General features: G+C 37.4%; 1 protein-coding gene across 1 annotated transcript in view; it reads left to right on the top strand.

Annotated features, from left to right (window-relative positions):
• The window catches only part of patj (PATJ crumbs cell polarity complex component), a 181,196-nt gene that overhangs the window by 27,804 nt on the left and 126,786 nt on the right, over positions 1-26,606 (top strand). Inside the window, 10 exon segments of the mRNA XM_056447343.1 lie at positions 1,578-1,719; positions 4,136-4,267; positions 12,623-12,702; positions 13,026-13,082; positions 13,499-13,633; positions 15,186-15,350; positions 15,439-15,507; positions 15,845-16,072; positions 23,168-23,377; positions 24,852-24,959. Coding sequence (XP_056303318.1) covers positions 1,578-1,719; positions 4,136-4,267; positions 12,623-12,702; positions 13,026-13,082; positions 13,499-13,633; positions 15,186-15,350; positions 15,439-15,507; positions 15,845-16,072; positions 23,168-23,377; positions 24,852-24,959 — 1,326 coding nt within the window.

The following is a 26,606-nucleotide window of genomic DNA, read 5'->3' as shown; positions in this document are numbered from 1 at the left end:
AAAAATAAAAGTTCCTTAGACTCATATTTCTGTCGCACGTTGCATGCACTGTAATCCACACGTGAGTCCAGCTGCGCTCTCATAGAGGGGAAATGAAAACAAAACCTTCCTTGCAGCAAATTATAAAAGTATGCATACTGCATACACAATAGAGCGCACTGATTGGTTTGAACAAAGTCTTTCTCATGAATGAATGCAGCACACTCAGAGACGTCACGATGCACTCTCAGGTACAGACAGCCAATCTACACGCTGGAATACACGCTAAGATCTCATGGTCATGACGTAGCTTCAAAGATTCGTTTCAAACCGGAAGATTGGATTTGCTGGAAATAACGCAAAAACAACCAATTTTCACTTTTTTGTGTAATATATGTGTCCTAATAGTGTTTTTAGCAGCGTGGGACACATATATGACTGTCAATCGCTCAAAAAATGTGTTTTGGTGTTTCGTGACCCTTTAACAAAAACTTGAAGTATGAGGTGACGTGAAAGAAAACGTGAATCCATTTAGCTGGAAGTGACAAACTGCAAGCTTGATGGTGCGTTCACACCAGAAAGGGATGTCAAGCACAAGTGATTGACATGTTAAGGCAATGCAAAGACGCTAGACATCCTGCAGCGCGATTGAGGCAGCACGAATGATTGGATTTGCACGAATAAATCTGCACCAATTGAGCGTTTCGCGCATTTGCATGCTTAACGTGTGAATCGCATGATTCCCTCAAGTTGGAAAATCTGAACTTAAGTGCACATTTGCACCACGTTAACCGATCAGGTGCTTTAGTTTGGGTGTAATTACGACATAGCTCCTTCAGTTGGTGTCCCGAGGGGAATTCCTGCTACTGACACCGGACAAGAGCTCATCAAATTGGGCTTGGCTAAGTCAGAAGCACAGCTGAAAGCTTCCATTATCCAAGTGAACTCAGACACGGCACCGAACTCTCGAAGTCTATGATGTTTTTCAGCCTTTCTAAAGCACAGCTACTATCTCAACAAAATCCATGTTAGCCATTTAGCAATGAAGCTAGAGTCACCGGGGAGACAGAGGCCCTGCACATGACACTTATCCGCGTCTATTGTGAAGTGAATTTGAACAGTATCAGAGGTTTATATAAGTTTTATATCTTCTAAATGCAAATGTTGTCACTGTTTAGGAGCACACTAGCTTACAGACATCCTTAAAACTAACATGCTAATACTAACATCTTACCTTTATTTTAATTTCATTGTACCGTTAATACAGGTCAATAATTTTTCCGGTGTAATGATTTTCAAATATAATGATGTTTGGAATATTTATTCCTGTGATTTAACTTTCAGCATCATTCCTCTAGTATTCAGAGTCCCCTTTTGATCGTGTGTGTGTGTGTGTGTGTGTGTGTGTGTGTGTGTGTGTGTGTGTGTGTGTGTGTGTGTGTGTGTGTGTGTGTGTGTGTGTGTGTGTGTGTGTGTGTGTGTGTGTGTGTGTGTGTGTGTGTGTGTGTGTGTGTGTGTGTGTGTGTGTGTGTGTGTGTGTGTGTGTGTGTGTGTGTGTGTGTGTGTGTGTGTGTGTGTGTGTGTGTGTGCGCGCGCAGTTGGATGGTGTGAGTCTCCAAGGATTCAACAATCAGGAAGTGCTGGAGGTGATGAAGCAGGCGGGTGATGTTGTTCACCTCACTCTTGTTAGGAAGATCATCTCGCCCAAGAGGATGACTGTGGAGAAGTCGCTTGATAAAGGTAAAGTCACGTGACTTGAGGTTTTATAAAAATATTTATAGCAAATTTTAATAATAAATCTCAATTCCAATTTTAACTTTGTTGTTTTTATTATTGTTTTTGTTTGAACTAATGCATGATTTCATCGTTTTAATAGATTTTATTTTTTTACAAATAAAGGCTTAAAATAAGAATTTAAAGAACAAGTACTTTATGGAAAAAATAAATAAAGAACAAATATTATATGGAATATAAAAATTTATACAACAGTTCTGTCTGGTTCTCTAATCTGATTGGCTAATCTGATAGCCGTGAGGTATTAAAGTAATATCAGCACTCGAACAGCCTCTTCACCTTTCTGTATTACAAGTCGGCCTCTCTCTTTTGTATTTTATATTGCTGTATTTATGCCATATAATCTAGTAGTGATTGCTTTGCTTTGCTTTGCTTTGGTTTTTTCGGGTTTAAATGTTTCCAGAGAAATACTGGGAAATCTCTGTAGACTGATGGCATTTCATGCAGTTCAGCCTTCTATTCTTAAAATGTGAGTTATGTCATTAGTTTTGTCATCACGTAGACAATACTCTACATAATGCAGGAGAATCTTTAATATATTTAAATTCTAGAATACTTAAATACTAGCTCTAAAGTGGCGGTTGTGAACTGGCAACAGTTTCTGCTGTTCTGATGTCAGCTGCAGATGTGAATGAATGGCGGAAGAAAGTAGTTCCTAATTTAAAAGGGTTTCTGAGACTTTCCGTGTTTGATTTTCTTTTTTTATACACCCAGTTGTGCCGTCAAACTCTTGTATAAATGCAATATCACACTCGTAGCATTGCGATATAGCATTATATCAGCACTGGTTAGGGGCACTAAATTGTTAGCCATGTTAGCTACGCCCAATACCTCAGACAGACATAATCTGAGAATTTAACTACAAACAAACAGGAAGTGCATTTTTAGATTACAATGGCAAACCTTTTTTTTTTTCTTAATGCCATGCACAGCTGAATTTTTCACCTCAAAACTTTAAACATGAGCTAAAAAAATCAATATGGTTAGCTTTTTTTTCATGTGTATTTTAAATTCTATCAGGGTCTGATAAGATTTCAGATTAAAAAATATATATATATATATATATTTTTTTTTTCCCAAACATTGTTTTCTTAACCCTTTTAAAGTAAAACATTGGTATTGTGTTATCATGGAGCCTTTTTTGTTATTTAAAAAAAATACTGTGCATGACAATATACAGGGTTCCCACGCTTCTTGAAATTACTTTAAAGTGTTTGAATTTCCGACACATAATCCACGGCCTGGAAAGAATTTAAAAAGATACATAGGCCCTTCAAAGTGCTTAAATTAAATTTGAAATGAAATTTGTTTATGGTTTGTTTATTTCAACAAATGTACTCAATTGTCAAAAGCAGAAAACAACAGAGAAATTCTTAAATTAAATTTCTTAAATTTAAGTCTTACACACAAAATAATGCACATTTTACCAATACTTCAGAAACCGCATTTAAATATCACTAATTCTGAATTTGTCAAACTTTGAACATAAATTTTTAAAACATTTTTGAAGATTGCTTCAATATTAAGTATTAGTGAAATGTTAAGTACAGTTAGGACTTTCATGGTGCTACATATGCTGGGGTATGAATCACCAAGGTGCCTGATATAAATTAATGGTGCTTTTAAAAAGTCCTTGAATCTGCTGTTCGTGAAAACGTGGGAACCCTGAGTATTTCTATGTAAGACATTACAAATTTTAAATAAAATTCATTTTTAATTTAAAAAAAAATATATTTTTTTTTATTCATTAATTAATTTTTTATTTTATTCATTTATAATTGGTTTTATTTGTTGTTGTTTTTTTTATTTTTTATTTTTTTTATTAATTAATGAAAATTACTTTATGTATTTTTTACATGTGTTTTTTATTTTATTTATTTATCTTTTTTTATTATTTTATTTATTTTATTATTTATTTATTTCCAAAAAAAGCTGCTCAGAATAACAAATCATATGTTTTGATTTTTAAAAATCTTAGTTGTTTAGCGTATATTGATTTTTAAGTTATCGCTGAAATTTTCACTGAAGTTAAAGTTTCATTGTGTTATCTAAAAAATAAATATAAACTCGCCTGAAAACATTGAAAAATTGCTTTGAATTACAGTTAAGTATAGTTATGTGTTTGAGCACATTCACATTTATTCTTTAAGCAGACGCTACCACCCAAAGTGGCTCACAAAAGAGGATAAAAGAAGCACTTCAGGATCAAATCATGGCACAACAACATTTTTGTTTTAGGTCATTTCAAATTTCCCCAAATATTCATTTTAGACGACACAATGCAATTGTTTTAATTTTGGTTAGTTATTTGGTTTGATGAAGTGAGTGGTATGTGTGTGTGTGTTTGTGTGCGTGCGTACAGTCCAGAGAGAGTCGTCGCGTGTGTCTCTGAAGAGATCGTCTGAGATGAAGGCTCGAGCGGATCAGAGGGGATCTGTGGTGGAGTCTATAGACCCTGCTCTGAGTGGGATCAAACAGCAGCTGCAGGCCAACAGTGAGTTCATACACCATGCAAACCCATCTGTTCACGCACATACAGGTGCTCGACAACAGGGGGCGGAATCACAGACATCAAATGATATGAGACTCACAGCGGTCGCTTCACTTCCGTAAGACGTTTTCTTTTGATTGGCTCTGATGTCGAGCCTCAGTGCCCATGTGGGAAATGACACTTTGATTCCATTTCATTGCTGGTTTGATTACAGATTTATGCCAAGGGCGATTAGCTATAGCAATAAATAAAAATATGCTTTACAGTTGTTTTGCATCATAGCTTTAAAGGAACAGCATGTCATTTCGCCACAAGAAGGCGCATATTTACAACAAACAAAGGCATATTTTGATGATGCACAGTAAAAATGTGGCATCATGGAAGTTGTGGTTTTCATTACACCTTTTAGGACGGTTATCATGGTAGTATGAAGCAGAGTAAAACGAGAGCACTAGAGCAATGACACGGCAAAAAAGCAGCATATTAAAGAACAAAAGTTTAAGTTAAAATAACTGACACTAATTGACACGAGTTAGCTTATTTCTCTGGATTTGAACTCTCTTTAAAACATAAGTCAGCAAAATATATAAGACTTTTCTTAATGATTTTAGTTTTTAATGATAAAAATTGAGAATGTGCCTTTTTTTATGTCTTAATTGCATTTTAACTTTGCACTTCAGATATTAGAGAAGTAAAAGCAACATAAAAAAAAAACAAAAACAAAAAACTGTATTTTACATCAATATTCATGACCTCTCTTCTTATTCATCTATTAACATATTTCCAACTCCCCAAACTCCCTCAAAAATCTTGTATTTATCTCTTAATATATAGGCTATCTTTTCCATTGTCATGTTTGTAACCATGTCTTTCAGTCAACATGCTATACTCTTCCAATTTAAAGAAATACTCTAGCTCGCAATGTGTCTTTAATGATAACTGCATGGAGGAACGATATCACGATTCTTTATTTTGATCAATTGACGAACAATAATCAAATTGACAACCAATCAGAATTCATCCCGTTTAATAATGAAATAAAAAAAGTGGCAGGATGTTTATAGAAATGAGAACAATTTTGTCAATTGATATGGACTCCAGTGTGGTTATTGTTCTTAGTGTGAACAGGCCTATGAAAATAGTTCAGTCCACACCACAATTACAATGGTAACGGAAAAGAATAATAATATTGTTTTCATCACTTTCACACATTTTTATTTATTTATTTTTTGTTAAATGGCTTTTACACTTAGGGAGGCATTTACAGAACAACATTTTCAACTAAAAACTGACAACGTTTTTACATTTTGGCCTATTATTTACGCAACTATAGCGGTTTAGCAGCCTGAAAATACAAACTTTAGCAAAGGTTTTTTTTTATTTATTTTTTTTATTATTATATATTTTTTTTATAAACTATACCATAGAAGATTTTAGCTGAAATTGTGAACCTTGGTGCTTTCACATCTGTGGTTTGGTTCATTTGGTCCGTATAAGAGGCAACAAATGATACATTGTAGCATTTTTCTGCTGTTTTTGGGTCCTTTTCACATCACTGATTGCTTTGGTCCGAACCAGTTGAAGAGGACCAAAATGGGGTCATGTGACAAAATCCGCATCACTCATTGGCCAGATGTTATTGAACGTATTTCCGAAACTGCCTTTTGATTGGTCAGAATTAACATGCGGGAAAATACCAAGTTAAACAAACTGGCAGACACAAAATGTCACTTTTTACTATGGAGGGACGACTGCGCTGGCTTATTGTATCACTGGTCTTAGTAGACTATATAGTTTGTATACATCACTTTAGACAAACTAAACATTTCGAGAATGAAGTGCGGCTGTAGCTGAAAAATGATTTATTACATTGCAAATGGCGAAGGCGCATCGCAAGTCACTTCAGGAGAAGGCGTGAATTGATTTAACTAAGCTGCGACATGGTCATCTTCCGGAAATATTACTAATGATCCATCAGGTAATGGTTTTCCCCTCTCTCTCTCTTTTTTTGTTTACAATTGTTGGTAAAGCACTTTCAACAAATATTTTTCCTTCACACCCCATAAGATAGGACAATGCATCAGACTACGGCAGCTGGATTAGTCTAAAAAGGTGCAGTACTTTTTGCGCTGGAGTCTGTTCTAGTTCGGATCATGTTCTCACCACAAATGAACCTCTCCAGGGTTCATTTGAAAGCTTACCGAGACCACCTCTTCAAGGAGGTTTTGTTACGCTTTTTTGGTGCGCTTTTGTTGCGCACTTAAGTGCGATTGGTACATTCACACCTACCCAAACGAACCACACCAAGAGGGAAAACAAACTCTAGTGTGATCCAACCAGTCTAAATATAGCTGGTGTGAAAACACCCTTAGAAACACACACAAAAAACATAGATAGGCAAAAAAAAACTAATTATAGTATATTATTATTATTATTTTATTATTATTCTTTTTTTATGCGTTTTATGTTTGAGTCAAAGTGCTGGCCAAGCTTGCATAGACCGAACCACAAGCACACAATACAGACCAGGTCTGCCAACTTTTAGGCATTTGGCTCTCACACCAAACATCCATTTCTCATTCAGAAAAATCATCACGCAAATTTTTTTTTCGCTATATAAAGACGTTATTTTTTATGTGCAACCAAACCAACACTGGTGAAAGCAATGTAGTTTAATCAAAAATAAACTGACGCATGAAAACATGCTTCTCGCACTCCTCCTGCTTGACGCTGATTCGCTGCTCACGTACCCACTCCCTGTATAGACACTAAAGACCGCATAAAAGTAAATAAAAATGACCAAACATTACTTGATTTTATTCTAATTATTTGAAGTGATATTTAATTTTAAGTTTGGCTCTTGTCTTATTTGTTTACAATCAAAAGAGCGAGGTTTATGACATACTGCAGCCAGCCAGCAGGGGACGATCAACATTTTTGGCTTCACTTTTAAGCACATGTGCTGCACACCTGGAATTGATGTCCACATGGTTACAACGCTGGCTCTGGTCAAGCTAATTAAAACAGAAAACTTGTTGGCCACGTGTAGAAGCTTACAAAGAGTATGCCCGGTTATAAAAATCATGATACCTTGACAGTGGAGCTCGCTCACTGCTTATGCAAAAAAAAACAAAAGTATACTTTGAGCTTAAAGCTAAGGAATCTGATTCACCCCTCTGGATGGAGGTCAGAGTCAGGCCAACCTCTACACGAGCTTAGCAGGCTTTGTTTCAGTCATGTTAGCCGGCAGATATAAATATGCAGATAGGCAAACTGGAAGCGGAAGAGCAGGCCTTGGCTGAAGCCGAAGCAGCCCGCAGCTCTGGTTACATTCTGCCCTAATTAATCCGGACAAGACCCGGTACCTGCCAAACTCCAAAATAAAGCGTTCTGTTGCACTGGGCCAATACATGCCCGGGATAACAATGATTGGTTGTCAGGGACTCATTTCCCAAAGCTGGAATCGTAGCACGTGTAAAATGATAGCCGCCCTCAAGTCAAAACACACAGCGCTTTAATCATGCTTTCACCTCCCGACTCCTTTTTCCCTGCGGTCTTAAGAAATTATATTGCCATGTGAGCGTGTAGATGTTGAAATCTTTTTCTTCATGGATAATGCTCGACTGTTTTGGTACATTGACGTGACATTCGATAAGCGCGATCTGGAGTGGTTTTGCTAAATTTCACCCGTCGATTTTATAGATAACAACCCTGGAAGTGCCATTAAAATTTCTTTTGTGTCACATAAAAGTTGACAAGCTCTAGAAACAGATGTGATTCAGCCCATTATTATAAGAACGTGGATCAAAGTTGCGTTATTTAAATTTTTTTTCAAGTTCTGTCATTAGAATCGAAGTGAAAGTAGACAGTTGGGGTGTTCAATCACAGAAGTGAATCTGTTCTTCTTAAAAGAAGAACGCCCATGCTCCTGGGGCCGGTTGCACCAGCACTACGTAAGTTAAAACATAGCCTAGTTGTGACCTAAAGGGATACGTTTAGTTTTAATTTTTGTGTATTGTTGTTTATAAATCATCATAAAGGGCTTGTGCCAAAATTCTTTATATTATATTATATTATATTATATTATATTATATTATATTATATTATATTATATTATATTATATTATATTATATTACAAGATTTTCTGTGATATTTAAAAACATGTGGGTAATCTAGCTGCAAGAGAATTCAAAATAAATATATATAGGGCTCTATTTAATGATCTAGGCACAAAGTCTAAAGTGCATGGCACATTAAGGGCGTGTCCGAATCCACTTTTGCTTTTTTAACGACAGAAAAATATGCTTTGCACCCTGGCACATGGTCTAACAGGGTTGTGCTTATTCTCTTGATAAGTTGTGGGTGTGTTTGATGTGTTTTGAGCATAACGTGCATTAAACCAATCAAAGTATCATCTCACATCCCCTTTAAGAGTCAGTTGTGTCGCACCATGGCACATTTACTATTTACATGGCGGACTTTATAAATGTAAAAACTAAATGCTTCACTAGCGAGAAAAAACAGACCATCTGTGTAAAGATAAAGAACGAGCTTCCTCTATTCTGCCTTTTTATTTTCTCTTTACTTTACTTTTACTTCTTTACCTTTTAAAAATAAAAAAATTCTGAAAGCTAATCGGAATCAAGCTTGCACATGGGCGACATTTGATAAGAGCAAACTGAAAGGTTTTTCTGAACTTCACATTAAGGATAACAGTCCTGGAAATGCTATTACACTACCTGACACAATTCTTGTCGTCAATCCCTGTTGTACGAGCAGCAAATAACTTGACTTCTAGTAGATCATTTGGAAAAGTGGCAGAATGTAGATTTTTCAGATGAGTCATCTGTTTAACTGCATCCTAATCATCACAAATACTATAGAAAACATATTGGTACCCACATGGACCCAAGATTCTCATAGAAATCAGTCAAGTTTGGTGAAGAAAAAAATCTTGTTTTGGGGTTACATTCAGTATGGGGGCATGTGAGAGATCTGCAGAGTGGATGGCAACATCAACAGCCTGAGGTATCAAGACGTTTGTACTGCCCATTAAATTACAAACTAGAGGAGAGGGCAAATTCTTCAGCAGGATAGCGCTCCTTCTCATACTTCAGCCTCCACATCAAAGTTCCTGAAAGCAAAGAAGCTCAAGGTTCTCCAGGACTGTCCAGCCCAGTCACCAGACATGAACATTATTGAGTATGTCTGGGGTAAGCTGGAGGAGGCATTGAAGATGAATCCAAAGAATCTTGATAACCCTGGGAGTCCTGCAAGAACGCTTTCTTTGCCATTCCAGATGACTTTATTAATAAGTTATTTGAGTCATTGCAGAGATGTATGGATGCAGTCATCCAAGCTCATGGCAGTCATTCACACTATAAATGCTTTTTCCACTGCACCATGACTTTATAATCTATACTGTACATTATTTCTGTTAAGTGACAAGACTTTTGTCTAAGCAAAGTCAGACCTTACTGTCCTTTTTAAAAACTTTAAAATCAGTATATATATATATATATATATATATATATATATATATATATATATATATATTTTTTTTTTTTAATTAATTTATTTATTTAATAAGCGTAATCTAGAGGCTTCTGATACCAAATGATCAACTAGAAGTCAAGTTATTATTTGTTGTTCCTAAAACTTGGATAGGCGACAAGACTTTTGTCATGTAGTGTATTTTTTTTTTTTTTTTTTGTGACAAAGTTAAAAGTCTCTAGAAACAGATGCGTGTTTAAAAAATAAAAGTGGAAAGAACAGACTAGATGTTACTGGGTTTTCTGCGAGTTTTGCCAAGATCTGTCACACCAACAGTTTTCAGCCCATTAACATCAGTGCAAAATCTGACAGCGAGAGTGCTCCATCAGAGACTCTGTGACAGTCAGTCCACGTTGGTATAATTATAGTCAACGGTTGCTCCAGAAATGCCCAAAGCAGTTAAAAACCACAGGAAGTACTATGTAAAGTGTCATTCCCTCAACTTTTGTGGGTCTGTAGTAACTTTTCCCATGTGATGCCCTCCATTAAATGTTGAGTGACATTTGGATAGGGGGTGGACATTTGTTCTCGGTGTCAGCAGAGTTTTTCCTGATACATAAACATAACAAGCCATTGCCGTGATCAACATTTCCCCTGTTCTCCATATTTTCCATTGTGCCGCACCTGGACCACAGATGTTGGCTGGAGGTTGACGTCTCACGTGTTGAGGCGATGCATTGCTGTATTAATGTAGGCAAACGTTTGTGATAAATGGTGTTGCGAGTGAGGCGTTGGAAATGCTAATTTAATCAGGTCTACATCCCTCGCTCTGACTCACTCTTTGACTTTACTTTTTACCATAACGTGCTTTAGCATAGAAGTCCACAAAAGGGTCTGAAGTAGTTAAATAAACTCAGTTATTTTTAGCCCGCTCTAGAAGTGGCCAGTAAAAGGACATTAGGTTTAAGTGATATTTGCTGTTTTTAATAAAAAAATACACTTTTTTTCCCGCTGTGTTTTTGATCAAAGAAATGGTGAACATGAATTGTTTCAAAAACATTTTAAAATCTTAATTTTAATAAAAAAAAATCTAATTTATATAAAATTAGTAAATAAAATTATTTTTAATAAAATCTTAATTTGAATTTCAATGCTGTATGTTGTTATTTTTTATCTTTAAATTTGGTACACTGTAAAAGTGAATCATTGTATTAACTTTAACAAATCACTTAAACTTGTATCACCAACTATTTATTTTTTACAGTCAACAATTTAGTTATTTAAACAATTTATTAGTTGTCAGTAATAAGTTTAAAATATATTATAGGTGTAAGTTGCATCAAGTTCTAGATGATCATTTGGTATCAGAAGTGGCTTATATGAAAGGCAAAGGCCTCTACATTACGCTTATTTTACCAAAATAAAATATGATCATGCTTTGATTACAGTATAGAATATGAAGTCATGGTGCAGTGGCAAGAGTTAATATTGTGTTTGACTCCCATGAGCTTGGAGGACTGCATCCATACATCTCTGCAATTACTCTAACTTTATTATTAAGTCATCTGGAATAGCAAAAAAGCGTTCTTGCAGGACTACCAGAGTTCATCAAGATTCTTTGGATTCATCTTCAACGCTTTCTCCTTCATCTTACCGCAGACATGCTCAATGTTCAGCTCTGGTGACTGGGCGGACCAATCCTGGAGCACCTTGACCTTCTTTGCTTTCAGGAACTTTGATGTGGAGGCTGAAGTATGAGAAGGAGCGCCATCCTGCTGAAGAATTTGCCCTCTCCTCTGTTTTGTAATGTAATGGGCAGCACAAATGTCTTGATACCTCAGTCTGTTGATGTTGCCATTCACTCTGCAAGCCCCAATACTGAATGTAACCCCAAACCATGATTTTTTTTCTTCACCAAACTTGGCCAGTGGTTGGGTCCATGTGGGTCCCAATAGATCTTCTACAGTATTTGTAATGATTGGGATGCAGTTCAACAGATGATCCACTTTTCCAAATGATCAACTAGAAGTCTAGTTATTATTTGTTGCTCTTACAACTGGGATCAACGACAAGACTTTTGTCAGGTGGTGCCAGGTTCATTTTATATATTGCATACCTCTTTGTTTTGGGGCCAGTGCATTATTTTAAAAAGGTATCCTGTATTAGTATAACCAATAATATGCTTGATTATTATTATTTTATAATATTTTATTGCTGTAAAATATTTGGTAATGTTTGGTAATAGTTTATTTTCTATTTAGTTTTATTGTCTATTTTTTAGATCAGTGTTTTTATCTTGAGAAATAGATTATCAGACAAAAAAAGATCAACAACAGGTCCAAGTCAACCATTTAAGGATGTTTGCTGACATTTGATGTGCATACAGTATATGTAATGAGTCTCACGGTCTCACCAAAAAAAGAACCCCACCATATTCTGTGCGTGATGCATTTAAAGATTATATTACAGAAAAACTTCTTTCTTTTACTATCCAGATCCCATTTTGTCTAAAACCCCCTCTATACTCACTCCATATCATAGTTAAGGGTCAAAAGTGCCCATAAAAGCTGTTCCACCAATTTATTTGCCTCCATTGCCCTTTGGGCTTCCAGCCGATACTGTTCCCAGGCGTCCCGTTGTCGTTTTCTGCAGGATCACTGCTGACTCCTCTCTCAACTCTTGCCCTCAGCTCACTCTCAGCCCTCTGATTATATTCATCCGTCAGCTTGACATCAATCCCATGCTAGTATGCGGCACCTGACATTAATGTCATACGTTTCCACTCACTCTGTCATGGACAGTGGGCACCCAAATGGCGGTAATTGACTTTAAACGCTACTCTCATTATTGTGTGTGTGTTGTAGTGCAAGAGCCGGCCCCGCTGACTGAGATGGAGCTTCGCGCTAAATGGGAGCAGGCTCTTGGTCCACATTACGATGTTATGGTAAGCAAAAACGAAGAGGAAGTAATGTTAACAGATGCTAAGTGCGGCTCTCAATTAAACATGAAGCAAACTGCACATCAGCAAGAACAGCCAGCACTTACGCATACTGTGATAAGAGATGTTCGATCGACCAGCTAAATCTGGCTGTAGATTGCCTCAGTTGACTCCTGTTGAATTTGGGTTCATGTGCTGACACTCTGTTGTTTGGGTTTATTTACCATAAATGGGAGTGTAATGACCTCGTTCAGGTTACAACTGGCATTGAGGTAAATAAAAATAAATAATATAATAAATTTAATAATTAGTACTTTTTTTTTTTGCAGATTGTACAGCTTGACCCGGTCATAGAAGATGATATTGAGCTGCAGAAGTACTCCAAGGTAACATGGAAACAGCTGTCACAATTCATGATTCATTCATTCGTTCATTCATCTCTGTAGTAGGGCTGGGTAATCCATCAAATATTGATAGTATGTAGAGGTGATCTGGTCACATGCAGTCCTGCTTCGTCTCACAACTTGCAAGTATAATAGCATTAAGGTGCTCCTCACAAGTTGATAAGTTCAGTTAACTTTTGTGAATCACTTTTGTTGAAGTTAATCTGTTCATAACCTTGGACAGTTTGTGTGCATGATGACAAAAAGATCTACTTAAGCCGCCATCTTGCTTTTAGGAAAATATATTGAGTAGGAAAATGCTAATATTAAGTCTTGGCTGTTTATATAATAAACATTGATCTTAAAGAGAAAAAAAATACAATTATGTCTAATTGAAGTATGAAATAATATGTCTACAGCTTCTCCCAATACACACAATGCGTTTGGGTGTGGAATTAGACTCCTTTGATGGACACCACTACATTTCCACAGTGGCTCCTGAGGGCCCGGTGGCGAAACATGGGCTTCTTCGACCAGAGGATGAACTTCTGGAGGTAAAGTCATTTTAAAGAGCATTAACCAGCATCTATAATGCCCACATGAGTCCTCTCTGCACCCTATCTCTTTGGCATTATGGTTTTGGTGGGCTCCTAGGGTTTGGCCAGCCTGCAGTTTTGCTCTTGGCTTGCTTTGGTGAGCCTCTTCTCGGTGGCTTTAATAACACTGACCTTTGCATCCTGCCAGCACCAAGCCTCCAGGAAGGCTTGCTGCTGCTGCTGCTGCTGGCTCATAGATGTTCTGGCAGGAGGGCTCCTGAGTCTGACCGAGGCCATCTGCATGACTGTCCCCTGCCCTAACCTCCCCACTGGCCTTGCTTCCTGCCCCCTTCCCTCGAAACTTCCCCCTCCCACCTGGTCTGGTGGCCGAGGGCCGCTGTGCCTTCAGCCTGTTGCTGTTGGCAGGAGTGTGGATGGGTAAAGCAGGAGAGATTTGCAGCGCTGCAGGGGTTGTGGATTATGGGGAGATGTGGTATACCTCAAGGCTCTGTCCTGGGGCCAATTCATTTGTTTAAAAAACATTTTAAGCATTCCCACCTTTCAATATAACCAATATCCTTATGTACTCCTTTTGGCCTCATTTGATGCTTAAAAGCCTAATGATGCATGATGGTGTGTGTGTATGGGAAAGGGATTGTGATGACCATGGCTTCCCCTTGATTTGGGCAGATGGCACAGTGCCGCCCCCACTCACCATAGCAGCTCCAGGCTTGACCGCTCCTGGAAATGCCAATCAAAAATGGTCATTGGATGCCACAGAGACTATGGAATATAGCCTCAATTACCTAATAAGCACCCCTTAGTTTTTTATGTGATTATTTTTGTTCACACACCTGTGAAACTACAAGTTTATGGTTTATAGAAAATTAATTTTTTAGGAGCAACATTTCACTAGCTATGTTTCCATCCAAAAATGCAAATTAACTTTTATGCGCAAAACTGGAATATCGCATAAAAGACGTGCAAATAAAGCAGCGTTTCCATCCAACGAGTCAAAGAGAACAAAATCGTCACTTCCTGATTAACTGGCGCCAAATATCAACAGTAAAAACAGAATTTGCTGCGGTAGGAGAAGCTGCATGAATCTTTTCCTTATTTAATAAACGACTTGTGCCTCAGAAGACGATGCCGACACGCAATGAACACTTGGTGGCGTTTGAAGGCGTGAGATGCGGAGCACAGATGCTTTTGAAAGTTCTGGAGGTAATTAATATTATAACACTAATACTGAAACGGTTAAGACATTTTAGAATAACCAAAACAACATTTCAGATGTTTTACAATGTGCTAGCCTGCTGGTTTGTCCACTCATCATAATGTATGCACTTTTTTTATCAAATAAAAAGTTTATCCTACAGAGTTATGCACGTATGGTTTTTGGGGTGTTTTTTTAATGCGTATTTTCAAAATTTATGTGCTCATTTCCATCAAACTTTTTTTTTATGCGCATATCCAAAAATAGGTGGATGGAAACATAACTATTGAGGAAATCTATATTCCGAGTATTTGCATAACTTTTCTATTAAAAATTCTGAATTTTAATTTGCAGGTGAATGGCGTACAGCTCTATGGGAAGTCTAGGCGAGAGTCTGTAGCTTTCCTTAGAGAAGTTCCTCCTCCATTTACTTTGGTTTGCTGCAGACGACTTGCTAAAGAGGACAACGAATACCATCCTGAATCTGAAGACTGGCACTCATCCAGCTTACAGGAGCAGGTACAGTAACCAATACATGAGTAAATAAATGTGTAAAAATTGGCTTCGGCAAGTATTGGCTGATACTCATTTTGTAATAATTCCACAGATTGAGCATAACCTCACCATGTTGGCCAGAGATACAAGTCTACGCGACAGCATTAGGGAAGAGTTTCAGGTTTGTTTATATTTTCTAATATAAAATTACTATTATATTGACAATTTAATGAAAAATACTCTTTGGCCTCTTTGTGTATGTGCGCTTGCATGCAAGGTTTGTATATTTATAACCACCCTTAGAGGATATCAGGGATCACGAGTCACTGGCATTGTAATTTTGAGGGTCGTGTGCTGAAAAGTTTGGGAACCCCTGTGTTACAATATGAATTAGATTTGTCTTATATAGTGTGTTTGATTGATTAAGTGACCCCATCAGAATAGACCCATTTTTGGGCCACAACCCACCAATTTAGAATCACTTCTTGGCCACCATAGTTGTTTACCTTTCTTTTCAGACCCGTCAGGCTTCGGCAGTAGAGCGGGAGGTTGACGATGAAGAAGAGCCCCTAGAGCCAATCAGCCCTGAGAGACAGCAGATGGACAAGGAGAATGATGATGATGAAGAAGAAGAGGAGGAGGACGAGGAGGATGAAGGGGAATTAGCTCTATGGTCTCCAAATGTGCAAGTGTTAGAACTAGAGAAAGCAGAGCGAGGTCTTGGCTTCAGTATACTAGACTATCAGGTAGGAAATGACTTTTTATTTATTTATTTATTTTCAATCAACATAGTCACCATGCACTTCATCTGAATCTATAAATTAATTAAAGTATGCAGTAAAACAATTTAGAAAAAGTCTTCATGTGTAAGGAATACTGCTGCATTGCATAAAACAATAAATAGACAAAATAACAAACTTCAGAATATTTGCTCTAAACGTCATTAAACCACATTTCCTCTAAAAAGTCTAGAAAAGGAATCTGTTCACACATAATCTAGCAGAGGTAAAAGGGGACCAGACTCAGTTAATCCCCATTGACTTTCCCAAAGTGCGGTCACAGGAAATGTGCATTGATGTCCCAAGTTGTTGAACATCGAACAAAAGAATGCAATGAAACCTTTCCGACTAGGGCCGCCGCTGTTTATCTGGCTCGGTGCCAACCGTCAAACCCTTTGCTCTGCTCACTTAGTACAAAAAGCTGCTTTCCTCCTTCCTTCATTAGCCCTCTAATCAGGGTTAGTACATAACTGCACGTTGATCCTGAATCAGAAGTGATCATGTAATGAGGCCACTTAGAATGCAGAACGTCTCCCGCAGACCTGCGCTCCGCCGTTCCTGTGGGACGCCTCGTGTTTTATATTATCCAGCCACGGGTTCCAATTGATTTCATGCAGGGAAACGGTATTGGCAGGAGAAAAGCATGCTCATGCTTTCGCAACTTCATCAGGACTGTAATATATGGCCACCGAATTAATGGCTAAACTGAACAGAGATCACATTTTAATAGTAAAGTATGCTTCTTTCCTCATCAGAGGCTGCCGTGAGTGATGGGGTCTGTGGCGACATGGACAGAATTACATTGCTGCTTAATGGCAGTAACCTGAGCAGTGATCCCTTAAATTCTTCCTTTCTCTTCATCTATCTGATAAATGAATGAATGAAGATGGAGGAGGGATGAGGGAACTTGGGACAGAGTCCATAGGCTCTGTGCTGTAGTGAAAAAAGAAAGCCAGTTTTGCTGACTCAAAGTCCTTTGTTTTCTATTTCAGTGCTGTTAAGATATCATATGAATCTATGCAGGGTTTTTTTGTTTGGTTTATATTGCACCATAAACAAGTACAAACAAATTGCATCAATACTGCATTGATGGTCTGAATTCTGATGATGATCTTATCCCCACCAAGGCGAAAGGAGAAGAAACTCACAGTTCGGCAACTTGGATCATAGATCATTGTCGTGAAGAGGCTGAACTGCTAAAGCTTACTTTGCAGATCTTCTGGAGGAGTTGCTGGTGCACCCTGGGGTTTATTGGAAGCCATATTGACCTGAGCAGCTTCCCCTCGGTCGAACTCACTGTCTTCTCGCTCTGCACCAGCTGAGCCCCCTCCACCTAGCCCCGTCTGTTTGCTTATCTACACCGAAACCAACGCTTTTCAACCCGAGGGCTTGATGCATGATGGGTGGGAATTGATTCAGAAGAGGAGGAGGGGGGTGTAGGCATTTGCAGAGTTGTGAAAGCAGTGTTAAAATGTCCATAAATGTATGAGCTATAAAAATTGCCAGAAAGACGAAAGCGAGCAACTCCCACAATGCAATGATGAGTACGCTCTTCTACGGTCTTCTAATGGAGGAAGAATCTCTCAACCTTTCTTCTTGACTTCTTTTCTGTTTCCCGCGGCAGACGGGCCAGGGCCTCTCCAGTCTGGAAGGGGAAAATTGATTTTGCCGCTCCATCCAGTAAGAGGCCTTAGCTGATAAGGCCGAATAGGCAACCTCGAGACCTGCAGACACGCTCTAAGCCTTACAGAACCTTCAGTCTCCCCCTCTTTCCACCACCCTCCTTTTCTTCTCGTTTCAACCCCCACCGCAAGAAGACCATGCAACCGCATCTAGATTGATGGGAGCCCACGGTCACACTGACAGCTGGAAACCTGGGAGTTTTTCTTCCCTAAATGACACCCCGTACTGGGTGAGTGACGTGAAATGGCGACAGCGAAATCATTTGTAGTCACGGCTTGGGTTTTTTGCTCTGACAAGAAGGTGATCTTAAAGTAAGAAGAGCTACATTGCAACATAAGAAGGACCCCTTTGGTAGTACTCGCCATCCTGGTAATGGAGATTAATGAAGGTCGTCTTGAAGCCAAACAACTGATCTGAAGATTCGGGCTGTGACGTTTGTGTTTTAAGTGGGATTGCATTGACATGGCCATTTAAAAGTCATTACTAAGACTTCTCGCTAACAGTTGCGTATGAAGTCGGATTGCAGCCAGACTCTAGCGAAGTATGACCGAGCAGCTCTCCTGCAAAGGGTGTAGCATTGATGAAAGATGTCCATAGGGAACGTAGCTTAATGTGACCCTCTGTTTGGGTGGGATGTAGGCCCTACATCAGCCTCTGAAAGAAAAATGTCTCTGTTCACAAAAATAATAAAGTTGTGGAACATGAAGAATTTGAGCTCCAGCATGTTCTCAGAAAATTCTTGCCTCTACAAATGCCCTTTTGCACAAAATCAATCACATTTGCGTGAAAGGCTTTTTGCAAGTTTTGCTCCATCAGTAGTGAATGTACGGCTACAATAATTCATGCTGTCCAAGGAGAAGAGATCTGAGAGAACGCATTTTTGAATCATTTCGATGGTTCAAAGCGCCTAACCTGCACATCAATACAGCATTTAGTCTCATCCAGTGAATGTTTTAAAGGAGAGTCATAAATCATCCCTGCGTGTTATTATTTATTTATCGTTGTTTATTCCGTGGCCTGAAGCTGCAGAAACTGACCAAGGGCTATTTTATTACTGTCGCAAGAAAATAAGCTACCAAATCGACTGCAGGACACCATCCTGAATGTTAATACATTAAAAGCGGCTATGCATTACGCTTTCAGCCATAAACAATTGCTATAACATTGTGTTGTCATTTAGATCCAGTCTGTAGCAGATATAAGGGAGAGGTGTTTGGATTTACTGCCGTTGTGATGTCTGCGCTGTCTGTGCCACCTGTTTTTATGTCAAACAGCTGCCCACAGCTTTACGTTTGAAATTAAACAATGCCTGCATTGTTCCTCCTACTTGTTCTTTCCGGCTCTTTCACATGACTTACATCAAGTCTGCAATGCATCTCTGTAGATTAGCATCAGAGCTAGGTGCAAGATATAAGAATAATGCTGGGATCACACCAAACACAAAATCATTGCGTCACACATTACTCAAAGGATGATTTTTCACCTCAACTCGAATTTGCTGCTCGAGTTCAATCATTTATGTAGCTTGAATTAGGGCTGCACGATTAATCAAAGAAAAGATCGCGATCTCGATTCCACCCTACATGCGATTTTAATTAAGTTTTTCTACGATTCAGCCAGTTATATTTTCAAGGGCAGGAGAGAAGTGTAAAAACGGTTGCACAAGTTTTTACAGCAACATAAACACCTCCACCTTTTTTTTTTTTCCCCAAAGTGAGCGCACTCAAGTAAAACCGAAAGCACGCACATCATTTAAATGATCATATCGAATTTTTGAGTTATGATTACGACAAGCATTTGATATGTTTTTTTTTTCTTTCATAGCGAACACAGTGTTGTGCATGAAAATAAATGTTTACTGGGTCAGTATAACTACTCTAGCCTATATAATGTGAGGTAATCTGATAATGACAAATGTCTCATTTTACCAGTGAAATAAAATGGTCTAATAATGTTCTCAATGACAAGCATATGTCTCAAACATAATAATTCAACTTCAAAATTATGAATAGTTGTATTCCGATGCCAACACTTTACTGTGCATTAACGACCAGGACATTTTTTTAAAGTCTGTTCAAGTCCACCATTCCAAGTCTATACAAAATTTTGCTTTTAAACCAACAGTAGACCCAGGGGCGTAGCGGACATTTTAAAAGTGGGGGGGACGGCTGTATGAGATCATACGTTCTTATAATTATTAATCACCTGTTTCTAAAAGGTCTGTCTCTAAAAGTGAGGGGGACGTACTCTAGCTTGAATGGAAGATGCAAACACACCGCTCATTTCACATCGCCCTTCTGAAGTTTGTTTGTATTCATGCATCTGCATTGCCTTTGTATGTTATCTACTCTGGTGATTTAATAATTAAGCTTTTTATGTATACCTAGCATAAGAATCAGTAACAATTGTCAAAGCAAATGAAAGGAGTAACATTCTGCCGTGCATTTATTTTTCTACAAAATGGTATATACAATAGTCAACATTTGAAATAGATCAACCTTTTAGTTGTCCTAACTATTAAAGTTAATAGTTGTCCTAACTATTAAATGACACCTAGGGCTGGGCGATACTGAAAAAACAATATCATAATATAATGTTTAATATCATTCGATATCGATAATGAATGATTTTTACAATCTATTTAATGTATTAGGATTTTTTTATTTAACCATTTTATTTCAATTTTAAAGGCAAATACTTTAATAGTCAAAAAAAATCTTGTCTCTTATGTCTTATAATAAAAAAAACATAAGTGCTACAGAGACTCAAACGTAATAAATAAAATGTCACAGTGTGTGCTATGATTAAGTGTAAACACTAAACAATCAAAGCAAACTTTAAGGTAGATCGACATTTGTAAGTTGTCTAAAATAATCGCACAGTAAACCACAAACTCTATTAACAAAACCAATTACGATGATCAAATCTCGGCTTTCAAGTAAAAGAACCAGCCATCATTATTCAAATACATATTGCAACATTACAAATTGTAAAGTTGAATGACTACATTACCCCTACGCTAAAAACTCTTTCAGATGGGGAGCTAGTGGCTGGGATGCACAAGAAAAGAAACCAAAAAGCCACTCTGACGACCTCCTTGCATCCTTTTTTATTTACTATCTCCTCATTGCTGCTTGTCACGGCTTTCATTATCGCATGTGTTGTGGAAAACTATGTGCTCCTGGAAAATGCGATTGTCATGTGCGTGCCGTGGTTGCAAATAACCCTAAGCTTATTGACATTCCTTCAAAGGCGCTTGCTCAGCAGCCACATTTGAATAAAGTTAAAGCACTTCACACCGAAACTTCATGTCGTACTTTTTCTTTTTTTTTCATTATTGACAATGGTGTTCATTTAATAAATATCTATATTGTTTTATCGGCCCAGCCCTAACAACACCCATTCTTGCGTTGGGACAATTTTACAAATCTTTTTTGACTTCTGCAGTACATTTTAAATTATAACCGGTCGACTGAACTTGAAGCATCTCATTACATTTATGCAATCCATGCTATTTGCTTGTCCATTCAATGCCTCTCAAGGCATCTAAGGTGAAAACAACCAAAAAGGGATGAAAAAAAGATGTCCTGGAGTTCCTGGTATTCTGTTCAGCAAGATTGAAGGTGAGTCAGAGCGCAGGAGCAAAACAGATGACTTGGCCTGCCGTTGATTCCTGCAAAACAGCAGATTTACTGTCCGCCTGACACCACGCTGAAGAATTTCAAACCCTTCGACAACCAGGGCCAGCCAAGGGAACGCTCAGCAAATGGAGACAGTAGCGAATCTAAGCCCAGCAAGAAATATGGGCAATCTATTCTGACCGCCAATCCTCATTGCCATCCGTTAGCTATCTAACAGTTTTAACCCCGAATGGGGTTATGTAGACCTCAAGAAAACCTCATGACAGTGCTTTAGCTGCCTTTGACCTAAACTGATTTATTCCAATTTTGACTGGATATTTTTAGGCTCTGTAATGTGCTCCACCAGCCAGAAACTCCCGGGATTGTGGTTTTCTTTGGATCCTGAGATGTTCCTCACACCTGTAACATGGAAGACATCTGCTCCCCCAATGAGCCATGTGCTCTACGCCATCTAAATCATACAGGCTCTTGGATGGAAACCTGAATAAGAAATGAAGCAACGTAACTCGCTTTATTTCCATCTCTCATGAACATAACCATCTTTATTCCGTAGCAGGTGACGTATTGGCATATTAGGAGCCCCCTAATGCTGGCCTGTTCCCCATGTTTTGTTTAGTTTTTTTCATATAAAAAGCTGCTCTGCTGACATCACTGGCCATGTGGGATGAGAGCAGGGCTTGGAAAGCAAAGCACGCTTGGCTGGAACCCGGCAGCCGGACAATGCAGCCTGTGTCCTCCTAAAGCGCCAGCTGGAGTGGAACTTCAAATCCTCTCTCCAACTTTTTCCTGTCTTTTTTTCCCCCCTCTCTTTCTTTCCCTTCTAGCAGGCCTCAGTTCCTCTCGCTCTGAAATTGCTTTTCTCTTCTCGTCTGCTTACCGTACAGCAGTGGATCACTGGGTAATCAGGGGGCAGTAATTGCTGGGCTTGCTGACCCACTTTTTATGGTTGGGCTTGGTGAAGTTTCCTGGTACGCTGTCCGCAGTTTTGCTCAGGACATCCAATGAACTTCATTGTCTGTTGTGGCCCTGTCGAACAAAAAAGTGTCATATACACATGTACTGTACAGTAATGACTCAAAACAACATGCTTTTCATTTCAACCTGACAGTAGAAGAGAATAAGGTCTTAAAAAAAAAAAAAGAAAAAAAAAAGCAAGGATTGTCTGTTCGGCTAGTCTTTTGACACGGGTGGTCGTAAATGTTCATGGGCAGATAGATGAGATTACTAATGACTGCGCTCCCGCTTCGGTTTTTACTCTCAAATAACTACTTGTTAATCACTTTTATATTGTCACTCACCACATAAAAGCCGCCCATATGGGTCATGAAATATATTGTTGGAGACATCAAATCGGTTGAATTGCAGTTTTACGGCGGAGCTCCCTAGAGATGTGATTGATACCGTGGCACTTGGGATGCTGGAGTGGGAAGTTGGCCTCATTTAGCCTTCCAGCAACTTCTTTTGGAAGTAGGCTTTAATGCGAGGGTCATTCCTGGTACTTCATATCCAGCTGTTTTTATGCCGTTTTTCCATTCTCTGCTTACACAGGTGCTGTTTTCATTAAATGTTTGTGTTAAGATTTAAACAAATGAAACTTCATTTTGATCTTCTTTCTGATAAAACTGTAATGTATAGGTTAAATCACGGTCACCATTGCTCATCTCTGCTTTTCTTTTCTTTTTTTTTCACCTTGTTGTTCTGTTTGTGTGTTTGCTGTGGTCTGCATTGCCCTCTGCAGGACCCTATGGATGTTGCACGCTCTGTGATTGTCATCCGCTCTTTGGTGCCTGGAGGGGTAGCCGACAATCATGGTGGGATTTTCCCGGGTGACCAGCTGGTTTTTGTCAATGACACCCATCTAGAAACATGCTCTCTGGCCCAGGCTGTTGAGGTCCTCAAATCTGCTCCACCTGGAAAGGTCTACCTTGGCATCAGGAAGCCTCTGGTGGTAAGATCAATGTTATTATGGCCAAATACGGTTACATTTAAGTCTGATTTGTAATTCTTTTATTGCATTACAGTGCTTTTATATGCCAATCGTCAATTATATCTCTTAGATTTACTATTATTTGTACATTTTATCTCACAAAAATCAACTGCCATGTAGTATTGGCTTTTATTGTGAATGTGGATCAGTCTATAATATCATAAGCAAGTAAAGAATTACTCTTAATTTTTAGGTAACATAATTACAGTTACTTATAGTATACTTGCCTTAAATACTGTACGTACATTCTACAGCTCTGTGTAAATTAATTCAGAAAAGCAGAATAATCTATATTTTTGCAGAATAATTCTATTTTACAACTAAAGAAGAACGTTTATTGATTATTAAGACAATTTTTGTTGTTCAGATCTTTTGCACAATAACTACATTTTTCAAATAAAGTTTTATTTGTCTTGTAAATGCTTAAGAATCAATGAAATGCTTTAGAAATGTATGCCAAATATATGATGTATAATGAAATATGGTGGCATTCATTTGAAACCTTTTGTGTTTTCGGCAAATATATTGTTTAAAGATTAAGTGTTATTTCTAAAAATAAGTTTGTCTCAAATGTAAAGTATTTAGAATGTAAACGGTTTAGTTTTGTCTATGCATTAAAATTTATGGGTATTTTTAGTATTCATTCAAGTAATTAAATTAGAGCAAATAAGTTACTTATCAGACAAAGTAATTAGAAAACTAATTTAAATACAATTATAATAATGTAAATACTTATGAATGACTTTTTTTGAAGTAACTTGAATGTAACCCAACACTGATCATAAACATAACAAATGCTTTTTGTTGTTGTTAAAAATAACTCCTCTTATTTTTGAAAAGGTGCATATGTGATTTAAGTTAAGCCACTAAGCAAAATTTGTAATTGCCTGCTTAATCAAACGGTTGACCATGTTTTGACTGTTTAAAATAATGACTGTTGAAGTCATTTAATGAATGACTGTTTTAAATAATGGTTTACACACAGCATTGTTGATTTACAAGAAAATTAAACAAACATCCTGTTGCACTACTACGCTTGATTTTGGTTTTATTGTAAAAAAAAAAAATTTAAAACATGTCAAAAGAGAATCTGAAATATTTTATGGCATACTTCAAAAAATAAAGATGATTTAGTATTCAAAAATGTATAATTTAGATTATTTTTGAAAATAAATTAGTCTTACACTACATATTTTAAGATTTTTCATAGTATATGTATTAATTCAGTTTTTTTGTTTACCATAAACCAACATATCAACCATTTGGTAGATGATGATGATGTTTTAGAAATTAATGGGATATGTTGAAAAAAAAAATGTATCAAGTGTGTTAACTAGCAACATTAAGAGTTAAGAAATGCAATCCAGATTTTTTTCTTGGTGGGGCAGTTAAAGGGTTAATATTTTACATTCTTTGGTTTCTTTGAAATGCACAGCCAGAAGACAGAGGTAGTGGACAGCAGTCCTTGTGGCCTGTAGAGAGCGTCGATGAGCAGCCAACAGCAAAGCAGGCCATCAGCCACACTCTTCCACCGATGCCAGAGGTATTCTAAATACACATTTGCTTCAATACTTTTAAAAGAAATGAGTACTTTGTTGAGCAAAGATATGTTAAATTTCATCAGAAATAACTGTAACAATTAATAATGTTACAAATTTCATCATTACAATGTTGAACAGTTGTTCTTTACTGATATATCAAATCAGCATATGTGAATGATGGATTAAATAGACCCTTATATGACCTCAGTATAGGGCTGTAATTTGGCCTTAAATCAAAATCTTGATTAATTGAACATTTTAACTCTATTACGATTAATGAACGATTATTCTATTAATTTATTTGTTTTGCCCTCATAGATCTGACAAGTTAAAAATAAACAACTTGCACTTTTGTGAACAAAAGAAATAATTTGAAATAATGTTTTTTATATTAAAAGTAGAAAAAAGCAGTATCTCTTCTAAATAAAATAGCCCTTGCATATCCTGTAAATAATTTTCCATTGGACAAATGTTTTAATTTAAATAATAATTTTGATTGGAAATATGGCATCTCAAGGCATCTCAGGCACAGCTTTCAATCATTGTCGATTTCGATTACTTTATTAATTGCCCAGCCCTACCCTAGTAGCAGTAGTTGTCATAGGGGTGTAAACTTAAAGCACAGCAAGTTTTTTTTTTTTTTGTACAGAAGAGTACAACAAATAGTTTTTTACAATCTTATTAGCTGAAATATTAATAATTGTTATCAAGACTTTTAGAAAAAGGAAAAAAAAAGCAGTTTGACACTGATAACGGCAGAAAACAAATTTACTGTCCTGCCCATACACTGCATTTCAAACACCTCATAAGAAGTAATTAGTTTTTTGTAATTTGATGCAAACATGATTTAAATAAATAAATAAATACATATAAATGTCCATACGTTTAAATAAAAAAAAAAAAAAAAAAAAAAAAAAAAATATATATATATATATATATATATATATATAAACCAACGTCAAATACTAACATTTATTCGTCAGGTATGGCAACCAAAATCCAACGTCTGATGAACGTCATAATGGTATAATTTCCACACAACGTCAAGTTGTAACAACATTAGACGTTGATATTTTGTTGTTTTTAGGTTGCGTTAGAAAGTAACCAAAATGCAACGTCTGTCCAATGTTGGATATTGACGACTGGCTGACATTGGGTTCTGATGTCAACACTATTTTCATTTGCTAACAAAATGCAACGTCCCACAACGTTGGGGTACCATGTCAATCTCACATTATGTTGGCATCCTATGCCTGCCTGGACCATGTGACGCTGATTAATGACTATTGAAAATGTAGCTTTGCAAAACTAACAAGCTAGCTTTATCTAAAGTAGAACTTAATAGGCTAAAGTTAGACATGCCGTCAGACATTGGCATAAAAAAGTTAAAGATGGCTTCACTTATCATCCGAAAACAGACTTGTATCCATCAGTACGTAGGAAAGAAGCCTGACTACAGTTGTAATTAACAAAGAGAGCTTGAACTGATGCGAGAAAGAAAAAGAGCGTGAGCACAAGAAGATGAGCGAGGGGGAAAAAAAGAGGAACAAATGAGCGAGCCTCCGGAGAGGGATCTTTTTGGAGGTGATGCATGACCCCCTCTATGGGCCTTTGAAATGTACCGTATTATCCTTGAATTTTAGCAAAGA

This window comes from Danio aesculapii, chromosome 22 (genome assembly GCF_903798145.1).
Source record: "Danio aesculapii chromosome 22, fDanAes4.1, whole genome shotgun sequence".
Classification (NCBI taxonomy): Eukaryota; Metazoa; Chordata; class Actinopteri; order Cypriniformes; family Danionidae; genus Danio; species Danio aesculapii.
The sequence above is the reverse complement of the archived record's forward strand: the minus strand, read 5'-3'. Positions and strand labels throughout refer to the sequence as shown.